The sequence below is a fragment of the Ambystoma mexicanum genome, chromosome 3p (genome assembly GCF_040938575.1).
Source record: "Ambystoma mexicanum isolate Mex_15411 chromosome 3p, UKY_AmexF1_1, whole genome shotgun sequence".
Taxonomy (NCBI): Eukaryota; Metazoa; Chordata; class Amphibia; order Caudata; family Ambystomatidae; genus Ambystoma; species Ambystoma mexicanum.
The window spans coordinates 1,032,462,383-1,032,478,826 of record NC_090925.1 but is presented as its reverse complement, the minus strand read 5'-3'; the positions used below and the strand labels follow the sequence as shown (position 1 = coordinate 1,032,478,826).

At 48.3% G+C, this 16,444-nt stretch overlaps 1 protein-coding gene across 3 annotated transcripts in view; it reads right to left on the bottom strand.

Annotated features, from left to right (window-relative positions):
* Nucleotides 1-16,444, bottom strand: part of PPP1R16B (protein phosphatase 1 regulatory subunit 16B) — a 507,009-nt gene that overhangs the window by 243,131 nt on the left and 247,434 nt on the right. For 2 of the 3 annotated variants that reach the window (XR_011304470.1, XM_069652371.1), the window contains exon 3: nucleotides 4,554-4,663. Coding sequence is in view for 2 of the 3 variants with exons in the window: in XM_069652371.1 (XP_069508472.1) it covers nucleotides 4,554-4,663 (110 nt within the window). In the remaining variant the exon portion in view is untranslated. The remainder of the gene's footprint in view (nucleotides 1-4,553; nucleotides 4,664-16,444) is intronic. The other variant, XM_069652372.1, reaches the window with a different exon arrangement.

The following is a 16,444-nucleotide window of genomic DNA, read 5'->3' as shown; positions in this document are numbered from 1 at the left end:
GTATGTGTCTGGTCTGCTACACCAGGCAATGCTTTTGCTATGTGTCTCTGCTATGCTACACATGCTGTCTTCTCTATGTTCTGTCATGCTTTAAATTGCCAGGCTTTCTTCAGTTTGGTACAATACGCTATGCTATGCCATGCCATGCTTATGCTGCTGGGAATTTCGTGTAATATTGGTATATTAGTATCTATGTGTTTGGTTCCCAAATGCATCTCTGCAGGGGAAGTGAACTTGGAATTGTGCTTTTGATGTACACGTTCCACTTAGTTTTTAGTGGGTGGTGCTTCCTCCCACCCACACGCACACCCCTCTTTTGACTTCCACTTCCCCCCGCACTGCATCCGTGCGTGATCCCTACTCCACCAGGGTGTCTGACATTTCAATTCAACCTGCCCAATTGCAATCTTGACCAAATTGCATTTTTTGCATTTAAGTGAGTGTTGCTAAATTTTCACTTTTGATTATCCATTCATTTATTTCATGCCCCCTTCATTTGTATTTTTAGGGCAAAATACCTGTTTTGTAATACTAGCTGGTTATGCTGTGTCATACTAGGTTATATTATGTCATGTTTCCTTATGGCATTTCACATCACATTACTGTCATGTTGTCCTTAGCAAAAACGTTAAGCGAATTAGAAAAGCTACACAGTGACAGTTAACACTACCACAATACCCAATTAAATAATAAAACACGAGTGGCACTCATTTCATTGAAAGGCCGATAACAGCTAACATAGACTCTTGAAAGTAAGCTGCTAAACAGATTCCCGACCCCTGTGGATCCAAGATCCCCATGATGGCCTCATATTTGAACAGAATAAGATTACGGTAGCCCAGGTTGAGAAGGGTGTACAAGTCTAGATTATGTAGATTAACTTCCAGAGGAGCCCCGCCTCAACCCAAGAGGGAATTATTTTATCCATACCACTATAATTATCTCCATATGGTTCTAAGCTGGTACCAAGAACTTCCAGGAAGCCTTGCACAAGGCTTTGCTCCCAGAGGAGGCAGAGTTCAAAACTCACCCTTATCTACAAAGGCCCGCAGTTCCTCCCAGCTTTCCTGTCTGTAGCACGTGGACGTTCGTGGCTTTGTGGACTAAGAAGGAGGGCATTTGCTCCCCTCTTCCACACACTGAGGCTCCCCTTAGCACTGGCATTTTGGGAGGCTTAAAAGCCTGGCCACCCCACGGCAAAGACTTAGGTGCATCAATGGAACATTTCCCACCAGTCACTGTACACATAAGGACAGGAATCTGCCCCATCTACCACTCGTAGGCAGGGAGTTCAACATATGGTTTCTCACTATAGAAGAGTATGTGTTACTATAATTTGATAGTCTACTCCCAGATACAGCACCACGCTTTCAGACATCATCTAACATTGACCAGTCAATCTCATCCCTCATCATTTGCCAAGCAGGTGTGGGTGTGGGAGGATCAAAATACCTCATTTTCCCACTCAGTTGTCCCCTTGTATTCTCTTCACATTCACCTTTACATGGCCAACACTTGGTTCTGACACTTATAACAGGTGGCTTGGCACTCCCACATTATCCTCCTCGTGTATTTGGACAGATGTTTAAACAATGTCATGTGACGAAGCCTCCATACTTCAAGGGCTTGCTTGAGCACAAATCAAGTCCATCAAATAACCATGGGCCAATTTATTTTAATACCACTAAATCGCTGTACTAGAAACTGGCCCCACAGAACATTTCTCAGCATCAAAGGCATTCACATCCATTTCTTTCCAAAGCTTATGTATTTCACCAAATACAAATGATTACACATGCACCCTCCCCTTCAGCCCCCTTCTTCCATTCCATGTTTTCTCTGTCTCGTTCCTATCCTACTTCTGCTGCCCTTATCCCCTCAGCCATGTCCCCTATGTCCTTACTATGCACAGTTAGCCGCTATCCAGACACGCCTAAGTGCTTGAAGACCACTTTGGTGATGGGTGAAGTATAAAAGATTTTTAACACAGCATGAGATATATCATAGAAGTATAAATACTTCAGAAACCGGAAACTTCTCTGATGAACCTAATGGTCGTGGAATGGCAATGAAGAGAACATTCATTCTGAGGCAAAATAACATTCAGTTGTGTTTGATCCTTTAAGCTGAACTGCGTAAGTGTAAAGGGACTCGTTTTGAAGAATATTTTCATCCCCATTTTAAATCGGGCGGTGCGGGAAATGAAGACGTACTTGCAAGGTGCAATGCATATATGCCTCCTTTTCCCGCTGTGCCACTTTTCTTGCTGACACAGGGCAGAGGAGGAGCATGGAGCGGGGATATGATTGTGGCCGTGCTTACATTCTACGTCCTGTGTGAGCAATTTGTTTTACACCTGCATGAGATTTTCATATAGGTGTAAAACTAACGGATTCCTATGCAATCACCTCCATTTTGCACCTGCTTAAAATCAGGCGGATACCAAAGGAATCCATTATTAGAACCTGGGGCAGGGGAGTCAGCCAATCAGGTTGCTCGGATCGCAGACCGAATCCCACGATCCAAGCCTGTGTTCCGAGCAAACATGAAGGCTGCTCTCACCTGCCCCACCATCTTCCCTCACCTTCCCCTTTCCTACGGTCTCGTTCCCCTCGCTCCCCATCCGCACCCCCACTGACCCGCTTCCTTCGGCGGCGGCGGTGCTGCCGCCACTCCAGCCTCCAGGCCACCGTGGAAATGGAAGAGTGGCAGCTCATGAAGTCCACCTTCCATCTCTGTGCCGGCCATCTTAAGTAAGTATTTTGTTTGAATGAATGGGACCAGGGGTACACTGGCTTAAAGGCAACTCTGGAAATGTCCTGGTAGGCCTCTGCACCCTGGGCCTCTTTTGTGTAGTATTTTCAAATGTTCCCATAGGAAAAGGATTGGACTTGCTGAAAATGGGTAAAATGGGGTCACTTAGAAAATTACTTCCAAGGCCTCTTTTGGTTCCCAGTCCACCCCTGAATGGGATGCCGTAAGCGCGTCGTGTTCATTCAAACAAAATACATTGCTGTTTCACCCCGGATTCTTAGATTGAAAACCTGGGTTGCTAATAGCAATAACACCACACCCGGCCTGCCGCTTGGTAACAGCGCAATGGCCCATTGTTGCGGCTCTCTCTGCTCTTGGGCCTATAACTTGGACCCTGGGCCGAACCACCCGATCCGACAGGGTCGGGTGTTATTACTATAGTAAGCTCAAACAGCGTTGACTTTTCCACGAGACAGAGAGGAAAATGGAAGAGTAAAAGTGATTTTACCTTGCTTTTACACCTTCCTGGTCCTCTCCACTGGGTGGACCTTTAAGTTGAATGCATGAGACAATTTAGCATGTAAGTGCTAACGTTGGTGGGCCCCTGAATGTAATTGCCGCTTCATGTAAAATACCATGTAATGGAGTAGATTAGTTGTGAACAGCCAACAGGTGCACAAAACGTAACTAAATAACCTGAGACAAGCACGGATGACTTTAATTTGAATTAAGTGTGCGGGTGACATGCGTGTACTGCAGTTATAAGCCCTCTCCTAATAGCCAAAAAATCACCCACCCAGGAGGATGATTCATAATAAGTGGCAATATTACCAGATTAGAAAGCCAGATGTTCATGAGAGATATCCACAGGAAGCAAGCCTTCAAACCCTCTGCATCACCCCTCCCCCTTATTTTAAAAGGGAAAATCCCAGGAGCTTTGTCCCCAACACTCCCAGGCCCTGCAAGATGAGCATGTTCCTCCCTCGCCCACCTCCGCCTCCCCATCCAAACTATATCCATGGTCTACAGTCATTCGCGCGACCTTATGCTGGGCATCTCCCAGCTTCTATCGAGCTGGGCTTGTGCTGTATAAATCCCAAATGCAAGGCACTTTCACACTGCTACTCCAATGTCATGATTTTCCAATTTCCGGCTGGAGTGAATTTGCCAGTGGTCATTTCTCTAAGGAGCTCTCTACGTGAAAAGTAATTGTCTGGAGATGTAATCACAGTCCCTGTAGTAACTTCTATGACTAGTCAAACGAGCACCCATTCAGTGTGTTCCTCCACTAAGGATAAAATAAATGTAGTATCAAAACTGCACATGATAAGGCCCATTATTTAAAAGTTGAGTTCCATCTCAAGCAACAAGACCACACCCCTTTGTCTATCCAATTCTTAGCAAGCATGATTTCTACTACAAGGGCCATGTTGGCAATGCTGGGTTTACCGCTAATGACCACAGCAAGTGCAGTTCAGCTATCCTATCCAGCCGCTTGGAGGCCTGGTCTAGCATAGTGCAGTGTGCCTATGGCCCAGTAGATCTAACCAGGGCCGTTCGTCAGTTTCACCCAGTGTAGTGCAGTTTGTCTGCCCCCTAGTAGATCTCACTGGATGCAGTGCGGTTTTCTACCACTTCTACCCTGTTCAGGAGCACTGCATCCATGCAGCCACCCCTTTGGCTCTAAACTGCCTCTGCCTCTCACCTGATGAAGTGCACATGGGTAGTTCTCACTTGATCTAGTGCGGCCTGCCTCTCAGCCATGCAGTGAGGTTTGTGCGCCCCCTTGTGGGTCTCACCTGCTGCAGTGCGGTTTGTCTATCCGCTGTAGGTCTCACCTGATGCAGTGCAGTCAGCCCGTCCTCATTGCACAGGTCTGGATCCACATTATTTTTCAGCAGGAATCGCACTGCGGGACAAAAAGGAAACAATAACGCTTGTGAGTGGATGTGAAGCACGGCGATGCTCTCAAACGCGTGCTTTGGAACTGGCAGGCAGGAGGGAATATTAAGCCGCAGTCATCCATTGTCCCCTCCCATCTTATCCCTACCCAGTGTTCTGTCAAGCAATCTCTTCCCTCCCCTGAGGTCCTCGATGGCTTTCAATGGAAGCGGTACAATACATCTCCAGGTGCCTCGGGGATGGCACAGAGTCATTCACTCATTTTAAAAGAAAGATTTTCAAAACCCTGCGTCTTTTGTCCTTCGGTGCTTCATGTACCGTGAAACTAGAAGGCATTGACAAAGCCTGTAACCCTGGCCTTGTCAGGCACTGAAATGCTGCAAAGGTCTTTGGAGGTGGGCATCCCAATTATTGTTCTGAAGCAAGTCTTTGTTTACGTTGCCTGCAAATGGCCTGGGGGTAGGAATACAGGGTTGCAGATTAAGTTGCCTTAGTAAGGCCTACTCTCGCCTTCCCCAGAATAACTAGCCACCTCTCATAACACTTTGCACACATATAACCCCCCACAGAGGGCCACCACAGGCCTAGCCGTTAGCACATCAACACTAGCCAAGCCACAACAAAGCTCTCCTCTTAAGCCCTGTCACACTCTCCCACATCAGCGGCTAACCAGACCCAAAGCGCTGCAGTCTTGTTAGCTCTGGGCTCTTCCCTATGGATAACATACTCCCAAGTTTCTCCGTCAAACCCATATAAAGTAGATTGTCACTCAGAGGCATAGCCAGGAATGTCTAGCAAGTGGGGCGTGGAGCTAATGTAATTGGGCCCACCATAGTGACATTAACATCTGTAAAAGCCCGCACAGCGCTGCTGAGTGGGCATTTACAGATTTTTGGTGGGGCTTGCCCACTCAGGCCCTACCCTGGCTACGCCTCTGTTGTCACTCAGGAACCGGGTACTTCCGGCCTGCACTCCTCACCAACACCACAGGTTTTGCATCTGCCTTTGCCACTGTCCCACTAATTAATTCCACCTTCCTTTTTTCTTACAGAGCCAAGCGCAGCTAGGTCACCAACAGCGGCAGATGAGCACTATACAAGACCATTTATATTGCACTAGTGTAACAATAGATATTGACATGGCATCAGGTTACACATCTTGGTTTCATATGCATAACACAACAACATTAAAGATATAAACCTGGTCAGAATTAGAATGAATAAACATGATCAGAATTACAAGCCAGTTGCCCCCTCCCTGCTGATTGTTGCCTTGACCCCAATCAGACCTGAAGCACGAAAACCCAGCACAAGTTTATAACAAAAATCCATTATTGGCCCTTTTCGGATTACCGAGAGAACTTGGTCTAGTGAGGCCATACCTGAAAAATTACAACCTTAGTCACCTGAGAATGTATGGGTGTCTGTGGCCTGTAGAGGCCATATACCGAGATACCGAGATATTGATGGTATTCATTTGGCAATGACGACACCACCTCTCCAAGGGCATCGCATCCACATCTCCTACCCTGGCACGTATTGCTATCTGCTTCTTCTGCTTTCTTAATGAACTTGGCCACTGCAATCTGGACGGCCATGTGCAGGTGAGTGATGAGCTTCCTGTATAGTTTGGGCAAAACTATTGCATTACAGTACGGATAGGGAGGAATGGCATATGATGATGGACAAACAGCCTGTAGGTGTTGTTTGGTTATTTGCCCACCCATTGACTGCCAATGGCCATGCTAATCCCTATGGTGTATCCCACCCAGGTCCTGCCCCTCCCTGCTGAAAACACCTCCTCATGGGAACTCTTTGAGCTGCTTTAATCAAGCCTTAACAACAATCTTTTCACTATAAGTGCCTGTCAGTGTTCTTTCAAAGCAGTCTTCTGAAAGCTAATCTCTTAATTGGAGTTGTAAACCTGCTACTGGTTTAATAAAAATGTCAAACAGGTCTGCCTCAAGCCACCTGCCTGTCCTTCACTCAAGTCCTGTTGAAAACAAGCATTGGCAAAGCCAACAGTTTTGGCTTGTGCATAAGTATGTGCTCTAGCACCTTGAAGCGTCAATTGTGCTAGTTGGAATTACCAATAAAGCTCCCAGACCAAATAACCAGACAGACTCAGAAAATATGGCAAAATACTACTTTATTCTCAATTCAATAAAGCAGGGCAAACTGACGAACAACGGACTGATGCTCGCACACTCACACACAAACCTGATTATACAGAGGTTATATACCCCAATATGCATCATCTATGATGTCATGCTACATGGCAAATTGAAAAACCTATTGACGTGAAGGATTGGTTCACAGAACATATGTACCTATGTTATACATAGGGCTTAGTACTTGATTGGATGCCCCTTATCCGTATGGCATGCCTTGAACTAGATCTAAATATGTATAATACTGATTATAGCAGAGAAAATGGCAGCAGATTGTTCTACGCAACATTGTATAGCATGTTGCCCCATACACCCTCTGATTGGTTGGCATGCTCAACCAACTTTGGACTTTCGGCTTGTTAGCAGCATGTAAGCAAAAAAAAGAAACAGGTGCTTGAGTCACATCAGATTACGCCCTACTTTCCAAATTAGTCCATCATCTCTCATCAGTCCAACCATAAGCCAAAGGTTCCCGTGTGTAGTTGACCTTGTAGCCTGCTCTCTGTTCTGGGACATTTGAGGGAGTGTAGGCACATCACTGTCTTCATCCAAGGCTTAATGAAAAGCCCTTGTTTTCTACTTCTGAATCACGTGTGAGGAGATGGCAAATGTGTCAATTTCAACCTCCTATTTACTGCTATTTGATTTACTTAGAATGGGTGTTCTTGCTCCTCTTGGCCTCTAGAGACTTGCTTACTCCATTTTGTATAGACCTTGTCCATTGTTAATTGTCGAATACTTGGCTCTTGCAAATGTTTGCTTCTTCTTTAATCTAAGATAAATGTGTCTTACGTACATGGCTTATCCGTTTGGCTCCCATTGTGCCTTGCAATTATTCCTTAAAATAGCGCCATTGATCCCAGGCCAACACACACTCCTCTTTATTTTGCACAGAAAGCTGTTTCTCCAAAGTCTCCTTACTCTGCATCACTGGTCAATCTCTGAGGTAGCTGGATTGAATCTTTACACAAGCCGACATCCATCTTCCTAACATGGCCGTCCTTGCCTCGTTATATTTTGATCTATAGCAAGCTTCTATATGTCTCACCTACCTTGCGTTACTGTGTATTTAAACTTATTGGGCAGCAAGTTACTTCATCTTTTTTGTATATGATTACTTCATAATTTCGTACATGTTTCTCTTGTCACTTCAGTTACATCGTTACTTCTTAAGTATTTTCATATTGTTTCAGTATGTCCGTGTATATCTTCTTCATGACGTCACTCTGGCCTCATCAGGTTTACCTCAACACTACAAGATGTCTAAAGGTGCATGCTGATATCCTTCCACACTTTCAGTACGTTCAGTATGGTTGCCTGAGTGCATATCCACTCTCATAGACTCGATGCGTTATAGGCACAACACACAGGGTCCCACATATAGCCCTTTTCCTGCTGTTCCGGTACGACAGCGGTGAGGGTGTCGGAGGTAGGGAAAATGCATCCACCTGCTCCTCTACAAGTATTAGGCATTTGCCAGGCACTGCTATTAGCTGCGTTAAGTACTACAATCAATGGTCAGGCAATACCACTATGGCTGTGCCTGGCAAATGCCTTTTCCATGCCTACACAAAAGCCTAAACTGTTGGCATTGCCAATGCTTGTTTTAGATTAGAAGGTGTTTCTAGTTTGTTCACATTTCACACCTAGGATTAACACTCAGGCAACCTCATTTGATAAATACTTTTGATACAAATACTTATTTCCGGGAAGTCTGCCACACTGTTATGTTCTATGGTGTCAGAGAAGCCCATAATTGCAGGAAACTGTGGGGACATTCAGAAAAGAAATACAAGGGGCTGTGCAGATATCTTTAAACTGGTCACAAAGGGGCGGAGGAGTTATTATTCACATTCTTCCCTGTTTCTTATACTTTCAGTTTTTGCTCATTGATTTATTCAGGAACCATAAATATTAGTTTTAGTGGAAATTAAGGTTCATAAAATGGTGCACATGCTCTAGTTTAGGATAAGCTATATCTGCTTCAATCCACGTTTCCACTTAGGGGCATGACGTGTTTCTTGGCTGGCTCATCATCAGCTTTATCCCACAGAGGAAACCGTACACAATTGCTTCAGTCCCAATAGATCTCTGGGATCTTCGTCAGGACAAACTAAAAATAACAACAATGCTTTTGCGCATCAATAAATGTACAAAAGCAGCAAGTCTTGCTTGTAATGTGGTTGTAACATCTAGTGCTATTTCAAAGCCCATCCTGCTTGCTATATTAGTGTGGCCCTTAGTGTTGGGTTTTGAGGCTACCAGTGTGTGGCTGGATGCTAGCTACACCTAGGTATGACCATAGAAGATATGGAGATATCATAGAGTGGAGCCTCCAGATCTCTACATTCAGACTTCTGCCTATGGTGTGTGGCTGGGTGCTTGCTACACCTAGGAATGACCATGGAAGATATGGAGATATCATAGAGTGGAGCCTCCAGATCTCTACATTCAGACTTCTGGCTATGGTGTGTGGCTGGGTGCTTGCTACACCTAGGTATGACCATGGAAGACATGGCGATATCATAGAGTGGAGCCTCCAGATCTCTACATTCAGACTTCTGCCTATGGCGTGTGGCTGGGTGCTTGCTATACCTAGGTATGAACATGTAAGATATGGAGATATCATGGAGTGGAGCCTCCAGATCTCTACATTCAGACCTGTGCCTATGGTGTGTGGCTGGGTGCTTGCTACACCTAGGTATGACCATGGAAGATATGGAGATATCATGGAGTGGGGCCTCCAGATCGCTACATTCAGATCTCTACCTATGGTGTGTGGCTGGGTGCTTGCTACACCTAGGTATGACCATGGAAGATATGGAGATATCATAGAGTGGAGCCTCCAGATCTCTACGTTCAGACTTCTGCCTATGGTGAGTCTAGGTCCGAGAAGAGGAGGTGTTATCACTCCTAGTGTCAATATCGGGGGAAAGAATGGTGGCACACGGTCCTCAGCATGTTATTGTAAGAGTGGAAATATTATCCACCCATCCCATTTTTGGTCATTTGTAACACATCTGCACTGCAGTCCCTTATATACATTCATTTGATTCTGATCAGTGTCCAATAAGAAAAGTTGCTTTCTTGACTACTCTCTCACCACAATGCATCAAGAGGTCATTCAAAGGGCAGAAGCCGTGCTCAATAAGATCCAATAACACAACATGGGCTAAAATAACATAACATATATGATGTACCAGCAGCACCGGCATCCTGAATGCCCCAATACAACATGCAGACACGGCATGCGAGGATTCCAATGCAGCATAGAGATGTGGGGCAGTGGTAGCCAGGCTGGGACTAGCCTATAGGGCAATAGCGCAATGCCGAACCAAAAACTGAAAATGCTGGTGTGGACCTGTTTTTTTGGTCAAAGTGGACCACTTTTTTGGCCAATTTTGGCCAGTTTGATAAGTTACTTCACTATGCAGCTAGTAGTTTTGACCAGTTTTGCTGAATACATATTGTTTAAAATGCACAATATGCATCACAAAAAGCTCCCCCTGACTACTATCCAAACAGTCTGTCACTAAAGAAATGAATTGTCATTTGCAACTGTGAGCCACTTTTTCATTGGTGCACCAGACAATGTTATGACCCAGTCCGACCCTGGTGGTAGCACAATGCCATGAAGCAGCATGGAGACGGGCACCAGAAGCAAAACGTTGCAATGCGGCATGAATATGGATGCGCAGAACTGAACCCTGTGATCCGGCCAAGGGTCATAAAATGCTAAGGGAGCAGCAAGTTGAGTCCCTCTGCATAGTCTCTCTGGGAAAAGGCCAGAACATCAGATCAATAGGGAGGCACGGTATGCCTGCCCACGAAGCCGAAGGGGGGCTCCCCGGGGAGGTTTTTGGCACTGCACACGGCCAGCGAGTGGCCGTGGGGTGCAGAGCACCTCCCTGGGGTATTTAAGGGTCCAGGGAAGGTTCGGGAGGCAGGTGACGGTTGGACTTGGCGATTGTTGGTCAGTCCTGTCGCCTGCTCCCGAGCCTTCCCTGTGTAGCGGGGCCTTCGTTACGGCAGGCTAGCGTAGGTGAGAGGGATAGGTTAGCAGTGGGGGAGGTTAGTTGTAGTTAGGAATATTATTTACAGCATAATTTTGTTTCAATAGCCGGGGGTACCGTAGATAAGGTACCCCCTCTTACCTGCAGGCTCCGGGTCCAGTGTGTCTGTGTGCAGGCGCAGGGGGTTTTATTTAGATAGGTATCGGCAGTGCGACACGGCATTTTCCGTACAGTGCTGCAGGGGGTGGGGGTGAGGTTCAGGCAGGGGAACGCGGTGCAGCAGGGAAGGAGGGCAGGTTTAGCGGGCTGTTGGGCTCTTTGCCTCTCGCCCACGGATTGTTTCGGGGGGTAGTGGGAGGGGAACGCCTGGTCCCTGTTTTCGGCTGGGAGAGGGGAATTCTGTACGCGGTAGCCTTCGCGTGACAGAGGGGGCGGTGTGCTCCCATTTAAAGGGGTTGCGTTGTTTATTGGGTTCTTTAGGTGCGGTGCTGCTTACACGCCGCCAGGGTGCAGTGTGACACGGACGCATCTCGGCCCCTGTGCTAGTGGGACTTGTGGTGGTTGGGGCTTTCTTTTACTTGTGGCACTTTATTGCCTGGGCAGAGGGTTGCAGGGTCGAAGGCAGTATTTTTAGGGAGTAATAGGGGAATTTAAAAAAAAATATATATATTTTTTTTTATAATAATTTTTGGAACAGTAGGGGGTATTTTTATATTAGCGGGTGGGTGCTGGCAAGTACTCAGTTAAATCGCTCGTAGTTGGTAGTGGTCAATTTAGGGTACAGGTCCACGGGTAGTTTTGGCTCGGGGTTTAGTTTTGGCTAGGTTGATTTTCAAGGGGTATAGATATTTTAGTGCACAACCAGATTAGTAGTGCATGATGGTGGGCCAGGGAGGCAGCAAGAAGGGTCTGGTTGATGCTAAGGCTCTGAGGGAGGCCTTGGAAATAATTAGTAGGGCATCTAGGGCCCAGTTGGAAGGAGCAGTGGGGGAGGTCACTGGTGGAGAGGGCACGGGGGAGGGGGAGATAAGGAGTGGTAGGCCGCAGCGTAGAGCAGCGGCAGATGGGGCTCTCGCGGCAGTGGTGGCTTGCACCCCCGCGGCGGGGAGAGGGGAGGTTTGGGAATCCAGGGGCAGGAAGATGAGGAGGGAGATAGACAGGAGGGCGTCCGGGGGAGAAATGATTTCGGGTGGGCAGCCATTGAGGGAGGGAGTGAATGATAGCCCTAGGGAAGCTGGGAGTGCTCAAAAGGAGGTGGCTCAAGGGAACCACAGCGGGGCCAGTGATGGGGCGCAGAAGGGGGTGACAGGGCAGAGGGGAAGAGGGGGTAAATACCTGCAGAAGAGTGCAGGTGGGAGAAGGAGGGAGAGGTCCCCATCAATTGAGGAGGTTAGAGTGGGGCGCGGAACGCCCCCCCTGGGTAGGAGGAGTGAGGGTGGAGGGCGCTGCGCAGCCCCCGCTGGTCAGGTGGAGGTAGAGGGTTTTAGAACGGCCCCTCCTCGGTCAGCACCTGGAGAGCCTAGAGGGTGCAGCACGGCCCCTAGCAATGAGGACTCCAGGGTGGAGGATGGAACGCCTCGCCAGAGAGAAGAGGACCAGGCAGGGGTTTCCGCGCCCCCGCCGAGAAGACGTCAAAGGAGTGGCGGGGCGGACGCCCCGGGCTCGCAAGAGGAAGATCAACTCGACTGGGGCACGAGCTCACATCCACAATGGTATTTGAGGGGTGATGAAGTTGGTTTGGAGGATTATGTGGGGCAATGGGAGGTGGAAGGTTATAGGGCGGTAGGGGAAAAGGGGCAGGAGAGAAGAAGTTGGTGGTGGGATCTGGAAAGGCAGGTGCAGGGTGGTCGGGGGCAAGAGGGCGGGGGAACTGTTGGCTGGGTGAGTCTGCTGACATGTTTTGTCCCAGCAGTAGGAGCCCTCTAAGAAAAGAGATGAGGAGCATCGGTGTGGATGCCAGACCGCAGACGGCAGGCGTGGAAAGAGGTGAGCGGGAAAGGGAATGGTCATCTGCATGGCAGAGAGGGGTCACAAGAGGGGGGACGGGAAATGAAGGGTCTGGATTGCAAGGGATAAGGAAAGACATTGGGGTACAGGCCATTGGAGCCTTGGGGGTTGAGAAGGGCATTTGCTCAGTGGAGGTCCACACGGACAAGGTGGTGGAGCCATTGGTGCTCGAGGGGCAAGCTGGGAAAGAAAAGGAGTTGGAAGTGAAAGGCAAAGAGAAAAAACTGCCATACATGCGGATAACAAAACCGTTGGGGGCGCACTTAATGGCAGCAACCAGGGAGAAGATTCAGGCGGGGGAATTTGTAGATGTTTTTAAATTGCTCCATAGGGAAGTGAGAGCTAAGGAGGGGTCTAAAGAAGAAGTGAGGGAACTGGCTTTGCGCCCAAGGGTCCCGGTGACTATTGAGAAATGGTCGTCATTTATCATTTATGCCAGTGTTTATTGTGAAAAATTCCCGGAGCGTTGTGTGGCCCTGCTTAAATATATGGACGTAATTAGGAAGGCTTTCACGAGTTTTCGGGGCTTTGCCTGGGTAAGGTATGATGAGGAATTCAGAGCGAGAATGGCGGAGGATAGTCAGGCGGTCGGGGGGGAGATAGACATGGATCTTTGGCTGCAATGGATGGCCCCAACGAGGCCTGCCCCGACATTGCACACAGCAAGTGGGCTGGCGGTGCCTTTCCGGCCCTTTCTTGGTCGCCCCGCCCATGAGGGGGTGGGGGAGGAGGCAGAGGACAGTCCACAGCAGCATGTTGGGCGTTTAATAAGGACGGCTGCACAAGGACCCTGTGTAGGTTCAGGCATGAGTGTAGCAAGTGTGGAGGAAAACACCCTCTTACTCAGTGTTTCCAACAGGGAGACAGGGGGAGGGGGAGAGGTTCAGGTAGAGGGGTTGTGGGGAAAAGCTTTTACTCCAATTAAAGTGGGGGTGCTGCAAAAATGGTTGCAATTTTATCCAGACAGGGAAGGGGCTAAGATTTTGAGTGAGGGGTTTTGTCAAGGTTTCAGATTGGGGTACCAGGGCCCAAGGGTGCGCCGGTGGGCTGAAAATCTGAAGTCAGCCAAAGAAAATGTTGAAGTGGTAAGACAAAAATTGAGCAAAGAAATAGCGGCGGGAAGGATTGTAGGGCCATTTGATGACCTGCCGGGTGACTTAGTTATATCCCCACTGGGGGTGGTGCCCAAGAAAGCTCCGGGGGAGTTCAGATTAATACACCATTTGTCATGGCCGGAGGGCATGTCAGTCAATGATTTCATTGCCCTGGAAGAATGTGGGGTTGTATATGCAAGTGTTGACCAGGCAGTGGAGCTGGTAAGGAAAGAAGGGCGAGGGGCCTTCATGGCCAAGTGTGACATCAAGGCTGCTTTCAGGTTATTGCCGGTGCACCCGGAGGATTTTGGGTTGTTAGGTTTGCAGTTCGAGGACCGCATATACATAGACAAAGCCTTGCCAATGGGGTGCGCAATTTCATGCACGCTGTTTGAACGATTCAGCTCCTTCTTACAGTGGGTTTTTTCATTTAACTCGGGTTGGGAGAGTGTGCTGCACTATCTGGATGATTTTTTGTTCATTAGCGGGGCAGAAAGAGAGGGGGAGTGCAAGGGAATGCTAAAGTTGTTTCAGGAGTTAATGGAGGAGTTGGGTGTGCCGTTAGCGGAAGACAAAACAGAAGGGCCTGCAGTGGTGTTGACATTTCTAGGAATTGAACTGGATTCAGTGGCCATGACCTCACGCTTGCCGCACGACAAGGTGAGCAAACTGGTGGTACTGCTGGAGAGAGCGGTAGGGGCCAAGAAAATGATGCTGGTTGACATGCAGAGATTGGTAGGGCATTTGAATTCTGCATGCAAGGTGGTGGCCCTAGGACGGACGTTTTGTAGGAACATGGCAAGGGCTATGGCGGGAGCAAAGTGCTCACATCATCGGATAAGAGTATCAGGGGCAGTGAGGGAGGACTGCAGAATTTAGCTGCGTTTTTTGGAGAATTTTAACGGGGTGTCAATGTGGTTGCAGGGAGACCCGGTGACATGGGAAGTACAGATATTTTCTGACGCAGCAGGAGCAGGAGGTTTCGGAGTATTTTGGGGGGGGAAATGGTGTGCGGAGAAATGGCCAGCTCTGTGGTTGAAGGAGGGAAGGAGTATAGCATTCCTTGAATTTTTCCCATTGCTGGTGGCAGTGGAGTTGTGGGGGAAGGATTTGCAGAATAGGAAAGTGAATTTCAATGTCGATAATGAATGCGTGGTCCATGTGGTGAACAGGCAGTCAGCAAGGGATCAGAGGGTGGAAAGACTTATGAGAAAGTTTGTGCTGCGCTGCATGGAATGGAATGTGGTGTTTAAGGCAACACATGTGCCAGGGAAGGATAATGGCATCGCTGATGCATTATCTCGTTTTCAATGGCAGAGATTCCGTGGATTGGCTCCAGATGCGGATCAGGAGGAGCAGCAGATTCCGGAGGAGCTGTGGAAGATAGGAAGATGGGAGCGCTTGCTTTGGTGGAGGGTTCATTGGCCGGGGCGTCTATGGAGTCATACAGGAGGGCCTGGGAGGATTTTATTGGAGGGGGAGCTTGTAGTTGGAAGGGTAGATGGGATGCGGAAGAGTGGAGGAGGGATGATGTCATGAACTTCCTCCTGAGGTGCATGGACAGGGGCTGGTCAAGAGCAACTATAGCAGGGAAGTTAGCAGGGATTGCTTTCTACGGGGAATGGTTCTGGGGTTTTCAGCCGAGTGGGGGGGAAATGGCCAGTAGGATGTTGGAAGGATGGGCAAGGGAGAGTAAGAGGGACAAGGACAAGAGGAGGCCGATATCGGCGGAATTGCTGCAGAGGTTGGTTAAGACAGTGGGGGGAGTTTGCTGGTCGGTATGGGAGGGGGAGCTGTTTGCGACCTGTTTTACTTGGTTATTCTTCGGGGCTTTTCAGGTTTCGGAGTTGGTGGGGGCAATGGGGGGTCTAGGGGATTGCAGTGGGAGGATGTGCAAATTACAGAATTGGGTTTGGACATCAAGATTAATAGGTCTAAAACGGACCAAAAGGGAAAGGGTTTTTGGGTTTTGTTGGGTCAGGGGAGCAAGGACTTATGCCCAGTGCAGACAGGCAGGTTGTGGAAGGAGCGTTGTGGGGGTAAGACAGGCTTGGTGTTTAAGCATGCGGATGGGATGCCGGTTTCAGCGGCACAAGTCCTGGGGGTATTGCGTAAGGCTCTGGTAGTGCTAGGAGAAAAGGCAGGGGATTTTGGTACACATTCATTCAGGATGGGCGCAGCATCGGAGGGTAATAGGCTGGGTTTCTCGGAGGATAAGGTGAAAAGTTTGGGGCGTTGGAGGTCCGGGAGATACAAGGGGTATGTCAGGGAGTTTTATAAAGGGGAATTTTGAAGGAAGGTGACAGAGGTCTTGGTTGACAACAGCGTGTTAGGAGAATGTATTATTGTAGTAATTTTGTAATTTCTTTTTTCAGATGCTGTGCGAAAGGAGGGGGAGTTGGCGCAAGTGTGGATTGTCGGCCATTCAATTGTTAAATGGGCTGGGAAAGAAGCGGAGAAAAGGGTTCTGCGCAGGCAACTGGGGTGTAGCTATAAGGATGTGG